The sequence below is a fragment of the Populus euphratica genome, unplaced genomic scaffold, assembly GCF_000495115.2.
Source record: "Populus euphratica unplaced genomic scaffold, PopEup_1.0 scaffold8.1, whole genome shotgun sequence".
Classification (NCBI taxonomy): Eukaryota; Viridiplantae; Streptophyta; class Magnoliopsida; order Malpighiales; family Salicaceae; genus Populus; species Populus euphratica.
The window spans coordinates 490,910-498,681 of NW_011499855.1; the positions used below are offsets into that span (position 1 = coordinate 490,910).

Genomic DNA, 7,772 nt, shown 5'->3' on the forward strand with positions numbered 1-7,772 from the left:
AAATCTGTATAGTGTCATATCAAGATTTCAGCTTGATTGATGCAATAATTGCATAGAAAGTGAGGTTTACTTTTTAAAAACAGTCATTTGGCTTTTCCAATTATATCATAGACGTCTTGTATCAGCTACAGCAAGTCCACCGTAAAGTAATATTTTTTATCTTACAAGAAAATCCTTGAGATTTTTGGGAGATCGGTAGGCGTTAAGTTTTCAATTCATCACTACTCAGTCTTTGCTGTCATAAGGGCCTACATATTCATTGGTTGTTTGTTTCCACATTTCTTTTGCATGCTAGCCTTGTCGAAAATTAGAAAATCTATGGCCATCAATTTCAAATCCCAAAGCTGGATTCGTGGCCGAACCTGTCACCATTTCATGAGATTATGTAATGATATTTCGACAATTTTTACTATAATTATCATACTTTAATAATCCAGATGGATTAGTCATGGATTAATTGGGTTAATTTTTGGGTTGGTAGTTAGCCCAAATATATTCTTAAACAATTTTTTTTTGTTTATTTTAAAATAAAATAATAATGTTTGAATAAAAATAATTAAAATAATATCATTTTAAAAATATAAAAAAATAAAACTAACTAGGTCACATACCACATGATTTTAGCTAAGTTAGCTAAATCATGAATTAACTCATAAATCATGTAATTTTAATTGAATTAGATGGTATTTGTGAGCATAATAAATATTATTTTTCTAAATATTTTATGTTAGGATAAAACATCAAGATAATAATATTATTTTTTATGTTTTAAATTTATTTTTTTATATCAGTAAATTAAAACAATCTAAAAATACTAAAAAATAATTTTAAAAAATCATATTTTAACAAAAATTAAAAAAAATAAAACAGATTAAAACTGGTTTTCAAACCCCCTCTACCCAACTAGAAATTTACTGATATAAAAAAATAAATTTAATCTACCCAACTAGATTCAAAAGCAAATTCAACACATTTTTTAAAAGTCAACAAGCTTAGCACCAAGCAGACCAGACTTCAGTATCGTATCCGTTGGAAGTTTCAGCACGAGACTGTTCCCTCAAAACCACTTGACATCACGTCAATTTATTTTTTTCTGAAACTTTGATATCTATCGATTGATTTCTCTATGCTTAATATCAACCAGGCCCTTCTGTTTGCAACCTGAGGAAATTTATCTTTACTTCAATTCCCACAATAAGGTTGAAAAATGAGAAGAGAAAAAAAATACAATCAACGTGAGATTCAATTAGTAAAGATATTGCAAAGCCAAATTCAATTACATTGTCCAAAAAATCTCAACCAATTAGATGCAGACAATACTTGAAATTACAAAGATAAATTCACTTAAAATCTATTTTATATTACACCTACAATACCCATCCAAACATGCATACTCAAGCTAGTAAATATTTATAAAATCTTAATTATAACATTTCATATCCTGAACGTTAAATGGAAAACTATCAAAAGAATTTTCAAAGGTGTATTTATTAATATATTTTGCATTTTCAATACATATTCATTTTAAGTTTATGTACATAAAATTAAACCCTAACACAATAATTTAGGCTTTTATGTTAAAGTAATGTCCATACGTAGAACTTGTACATACAAGTGACTTCCTAATACAAATCCATCCAGCACAAATTATATCCACGAGCTTATAACAAACTTGAATCTTGAATCAAGATAGCTCATTCTTTAACATTACTCTCACTTTTTTTCAAGAGGTAAGACAAAATAATTTATTATTGACCATAATTTATAAAGCAATCAAAGTTGTCCGCGTGTGATGATTTGGGAGACATTATACTATAATGCTGATTTAGCTGTCTACGCATTATCCAATTTTGAGTATTGGATTGTTTATAAATTTTTTAATTAATTATACTCTACAGCAGCTGCAATAGATTACCATTCAAGGATATCATTCTTAATCTGCAGCGCAGAGCCTTGGTTGAGCAACCAGGCTAATGATAGGGAATGGAGTCATCAATGCTAGAACACTTCAAGAAGCGGTAATCTCACTTCAAAGCTTAGGATCTTAGAGTGAAGTTTGCTGCAATTTGAAACAGGGAAGAGGAAAACAATGTCAGGAACCTTCAAGTTTGAAATCATACAAAGCACAAGGCATATCATTTTCACACTAGAAAGAAGCAACGAAAATTAAAACTTTTCCCTGCCTGTTTGGAGATTTTCTGTATTAAATCATTTGGAAGGAAACAAAATGGAAGATAGTTTAACACTCTTTTTATGCTCAATAGTAGGAAATGCTCAGACAGGCACCTCTATTTATGTTCTCAAGTGCATTGCTTGCTCAGCATTTTGGTTTTCCATTTATTTTAAAAGAAGAGAGTGATGGGAGAACCCACCTAGAATCAACCCAAATCTTGACAGAATTTCCGTTGATTTTAAGTTTGCAATCCCTTTTCCTTCTTAACTGTTGTAATTTCTACTTTAGGGTAGAGATATGACCCACCAAATTCATAAGGTAGGCAATAGTCGATGAACTTGTCCACGAATCTGCTTTGCTATCCTGTCTGAACTTAGCTGAGTGGGGGGAGGGTGGTAATGTTCCTGATATGTTCCATTTGAAAATAGACCTAAAGCAAAGAGAAGTAAAAAAAAGGAATACTTGAAATGATTCAAGATAGGCAATGGAAGAAGAATATAAATAATAGGCAAAAAAAGGTGAAGCTATCGCAATTTTTAAACATTTACCTCATGTGGATGTGAAGAGGAAATATCAAATCTCTTGACTCCAATCCATAGAAGTTGTGCATTTTGTTACCTCAATCACCGAAGGAGTGGCCTCATCCTCTATGAAAGGAAGAAGCTTCCCTAGATGCAAGCTCTTTGCGATCCAGCTAGCTGGCTGCAAAAGTTACCAACTTCAACTTCAACTTCAACTGAAAGTTGTGGGGAAAACCATAACATTTGAGCATATTCAAGTGCAGGAAAAATAGGTTTGGGGCACCCTGGAAGCCTCCGATAATTTTATTTTATTTTATTTTTGATAAGGGAAGCCTCTGATAATTTCCAAGTGGTCAAGGGATTCTATTTTTTCAACAAAATAAGGAATCCGAAAGGGGAAAAAAGGTAAAAGAGAAGAGTGCCTACCATCATGGGTATTTTCCTTTCTGAAGCACAGTATCTCAAGTGACGTAATTCCCGGGTCTCATTCTCAGTGACAATAGCCCCCATGGATATCTTTTCAGAGTCGAGACTCTCCACTAAACTTTGAAGGGTTTTGAACACCTGTCCACGTGCATGCTAAGAAGCACAAACAAAGAAAAACAGGTCCATTGTGACTATAATTCACCGTGTCAATGCACCATAAGAAAGGATGAAATTAACATTTAAAAAAAAAAACAAAGAAAGAGAACAAACATGTTGTATAATAGAATAATATTGTACTAGAGGAGACGTTTCTTAAGCCAGCATTGGGGACAGACATTGAGTAACTGGAATGACAAATGTGCACAGAAGTAGTGTGATTCGACAATATGTTTTTCTGTATCTCACATATAAATTTGAATATCTCTACATTTGCATTTGCATTGTATGCTTGTATCATCTCAAAAATAAACCGTATATTTAGCAAATTTTGATAGCATGAGTCTAAATCCCCAAGAGGATTTCAAATATTCTTGCATCAAGTTCTTCACTACATTGATCTTAAAGCTAATTAAATCATTTCTTTGGTGAAATTCGAGAGGACAGCTTGTGAATTTCAATAACTAGCTAGATGACTACTCAACTTTTTTCCCATCATCAAGCACATTTATAGTTTTATTGATACATGTTGATTGCTTTGCACAAACCCCCAATCACTATTTGCACTTGAACAGAGCTTTGAATGAATAATAGAATGACACATCCGTGGAAGACTACATCCCAGATAATTCACAGGTGATTAAAATGCATGAAGTAATTGAAATTTGCTGTAAAGATCATCAAAATCTGGATGAGAAATAGTTCCTTGACATCAAGATAATACTTACCTTCACTATTACTGTCAATTTGGTGCAAAATCTATGCTTCCCATGAAGCACAATCCCTACCCTATCAAAAATATGCTTCCGATGATTGCAGCAAACTGACTTCCCTATTCTTGTACACTTCAAATAAGCCTGATTTGATATGATCATGTATCTGAAAAAGATCAATCACAAATCATGAAACCAATAGAAAAAAAAATGAGGCAAAGTTGCCAAGCTTAAAATCAGATACACTGAAATTAAAAAGCAAAATTTTAATTATTCCAAAGAGAGGGGTCGTGTTGAGGAACATCATGAGCTAAGGCCCTCCAAAAATGGTATCTCTATTCTCTAGAAATAGATAGGCACCAATTCTCTATTTCATTATTCATACAAGTTCCAGTAATTTAATTTTCAAAAAACTCTGATTTACAGATCTCAATCTAATTATGCATACAAATGTGCATGATAAATTGAAAAAATTTACAGTCTAAACCCGTCAAAACCCTGCATAAGTTCTTCTAAACCAATACAGAAAAAAGATCGTGCGCTACAGAGACACAGACCTATACTTAAGTTCACAACAAGGTGATCACATATCAAATTTGCAGCAGTTACATGAATAAGAAAAAAGTTTGCCATGGCTCCCAATGAAGGTCCCTTCAAAACTATCAGGCAAACTTAGATATACCAATTCCGTCTAAAGCTAAAGCCAATTCATAAATGGGACATTCCCCAGGTTTTGCACCAAAAGGAAAGGAAAGGAGGTAAAGAAAAGGAAGACTAATAATATAACCATGAATATGTTTTCAAGAGCAAAACTTTTTGTTCAGCAATAAACAATATGTATGACTGAAATTGATTTTCAGGCATGTCCCGTTTCCTTCACCTTTTATGCCATTCATACTTTCTCCATGCTTAACCTAGACCTATGTCAAAGACATGATGGCACCAAGAATCAATCGCAACCATGTTTGCTTGGCCTATGACCCACTCATACTAACTATGCCCTTAATCAATGGCTTCAGTCACAACAATATACTAGCTGTCCAGTCGAAACAGGGATTAACATCTGTAACAGAAGTTGCATTCAATGTCTTAAAGTATGTAGACTTAAAGCAAATTCACTTACTAAATTCAGAACCACATATATAACAAGAACGTTCATAATACAGCACCAATGCATAACTTACTTGCCAGGAGATACAACAGAACCTGCTGCAACTGAATCAGTAAGCCACTTTAATTTAAGAATGAGGGCATTCACAGCACATCCATACAAGAACTTGGTGGTTTGTAGCTGAAATTAAAATGATCATGTTCAGGAAATAATTATATCATCGACAAGAAAAGAAGTTCCAGCATTGATAAAATACTAAATAAGTTTTTCTAATTCCAAAGAAAGAGTTCAGGTAGAGTTCAGTTATAGAAAAACATTGATCTTTCTCAAATATTTTATACGTTTTTTTAAATAATTAGCCAAAGGTGAAAGTGATTGTGTCAGTTAATTGAAGGCAAAAGGAAGAAAAGGAGGTACCCTATCTTTAGAGTTGATAAGTAGTCTGCTTCAGCAAAAATATGCAACAGCTTCAAAATAATAATACCCATGGTATCAAATCTAGAAAGTTAGAGCTACTACTTAACCCAAACTCTGATGAACCAAAAGGATGAGAAAAGAAAGTTAAGAGAACAAAATAGAAGACAAAAGGCTATGTTCGATTCGTGTGTTTGAATAAAATGAAAACGGGAAAAAATCAGTTTTCCTTGTCTGACAACAATAAAAGGTAAGCAAAATTGCATATGATAAACTTACAATAATGTTACTGTTGAATGTAAGAAGAATAAACGATTTATGGATTACGTAAATTTATACTGCAGTAAGGTTTTCCACTATTTTCTCGCGATTTCAGACGTCATTGTCAGATGGTTAAAAAAGATGTGAAACTTCCATATACAAGTCAAAGCTTTGCAGTTGAGAAGCTAAGTGGAAGATGATGATAGTAAAAAAAAAAAAGAGAGAGAGACAATGACAGGAGGGGGAAACGTTAAAAGATGACTTTAGTTGTTAAAAGCACACCTTTTTTGAACATATAACAACAGGAAGGTGCTGCAGATTAGTTCTTGAAACTCGCTTTAATCTTGAATTTGGAACAGGTGGAATATCCAGTAGAATCATGCCACCGTATACTTGTATTATTTCGATGATCTCTTTTTCCTTCTTATGAGAAAATCCTGTGAGCAAGAACTCTAGACCATGAAATATCGATCTCTTTGCATCTTTTATTTGACCTGTGAAACAACTTTTCACATCTTGAGGTTGAACCTCTGAGCATGTGTTGCCATTGTTTTTCTTTTTATCAGCTCTAATTGTAGAACCTACATAAAAAATAAATAAAAAATAAAACAAATGCACCAGTAACTTCAAGAAGATGAAGAAAGTAGTATATCAGGTAATTGATAAAAGAATCTAACCATTTCTATGTAGAGTTTGTGGCTTTCGAAGGTCCTTGTTTTGATAAAGGTCGACTTCAACTTCTGAGAAACAAACTCGCTTTCTAACTGGATTACAAGCACCAAAGGAGTTTTCCCATTTCAATTTTATCTTCTCGGCATTTTTGCTTGGATGAAGCTTAATTATATTTTCTTGTCCCACAACCTGTTCAGGACTTCTTTCTCCAGTTAAGTTGTGAGCAAAGAGTTCAGAGGCCTGTGGATGGCAGCGTGTCCTTCGGTTTAGAATAAGAGGTGACCTCCTCTGTACTGAAGGTTTAACTTTCATCTCAGTCCTGTCTTTTGTAGGCTGATCATGACTTCTCTTCTGACAAGTTATTTCAGCAACCAGATTCCTCACCACGTCCTGATTTTCTTCATTATCTCTACCATCAGTGCTCTCAAACACAGACTTGAATGGCAAGACCCCTTTAGAATTCCTCTGATCAGACAGTCTAATGCAGCCCATTTCCTGATGTGAGGCAAGAAGATTTCTGACATGTCCTGATGAGTACCTTCCATCATGGCAAGGTCCTTCCCTCTCCAGAACAGCATCACAGTTCGGTGAAAGTGTGCTATAAGTCCTAAGTGAGGCAACCCTCCTTCGAACAGGAGCGTTAGAACATTTTCCCATAATTATGGGCACAGTTTGGCTGTCCATAAAGACAGGCTCGGCTTTTAGATGAGAGGTTTTCTGGAAATTGTCAGTCCCAGTATCTGTTTTGGGGTTGAAGCAGTTTTCAGCATCAACCTTTCTATTATTCTGAACTGAAGGGGAAATGGCATTTTCAAGAGAGATACTACAAGGAACAACAGAACATAGTGGATCCACCAACGATAAATCTGAGGATATAACCTCTTGTTTATCATGTAAAGCTTCAAAAGGTATGCTGGACTGTGAACCTATATTGGACCTCGTTTCATGTTTCTGCACAAAAGAATTCTGATCCGGGGCAAGATCAGCAGATTCAGAGAGAAAGCTTGTCTCGCCAACAAAAAACTTTGGGATACTTCTGGGGCTGTTCTGCTTCCACTTTGCAGAAGCATCTCCTTCCTTGCATGAGTGGAAAAGGATGCAAAATTAACATGGCTGGTGACAGAGGGATTTCAAGAGGACTTGGATAAAATAAATGCATTCCTCACCTCCACTGCCCAGCCTCCAAGCCATCGGCTCTTGAATCTGTCTGCGATTAAATAATGTACTTCATGGGCTCCTCCTGTGAGGGTGGAATGAAGAGTAAATTCAAGCACAAAAGGCTATCAACAACAGTAGGTAGGGGGGGGGGGGGGGGGGGGGGCAAC

The 7,772-nt window shown here is 34.7% G+C and overlaps 1 protein-coding gene across 5 annotated transcripts in view; it reads right to left on the reverse strand.

The window, feature by feature from the left end:
* Positions 1–943: 943 nt before the first annotated feature.
* LOC105122835 (uncharacterized) overlaps positions 944–7,772 on the reverse strand; it is an 8,841-nt gene continuing 2,012 nt past the window's right edge. The window contains exons 6-15 of one of the 5 annotated variants that reach the window (XM_011022148.1): positions 7,614–7,687; positions 6,453–7,524; positions 6,058–6,356; positions 5,174–5,280; positions 4,005–4,155; positions 3,121–3,273; positions 2,722–2,875; positions 2,480–2,603; positions 1,916–2,059; positions 944–1,161 (exon numbers count right to left, since the gene is read on the reverse strand). In XM_011022148.1, the coding sequence (XP_011020450.1) occupies positions 2,747–2,875; positions 3,121–3,273; positions 4,005–4,155; positions 5,174–5,280; positions 6,058–6,356; positions 6,453–7,524; positions 7,614–7,687 (1,985 nt within the window). In that variant the 3' untranslated portion in view covers positions 944–1,161; positions 1,916–2,059; positions 2,480–2,603; positions 2,722–2,746. Of the gene's footprint in view, positions 1,162–1,915; positions 2,060–2,372; positions 2,604–2,721; positions 2,876–3,120; positions 3,274–4,004; positions 4,156–5,173; positions 5,283–5,517; positions 5,568–6,057; positions 6,357–6,452; positions 7,525–7,613; positions 7,688–7,772 lie in introns of those variants that run through there. The other 4 variants (XM_011022147.1, XM_011022146.1, XM_011022149.1 and 1 more) reach the window with 4 other exon arrangements.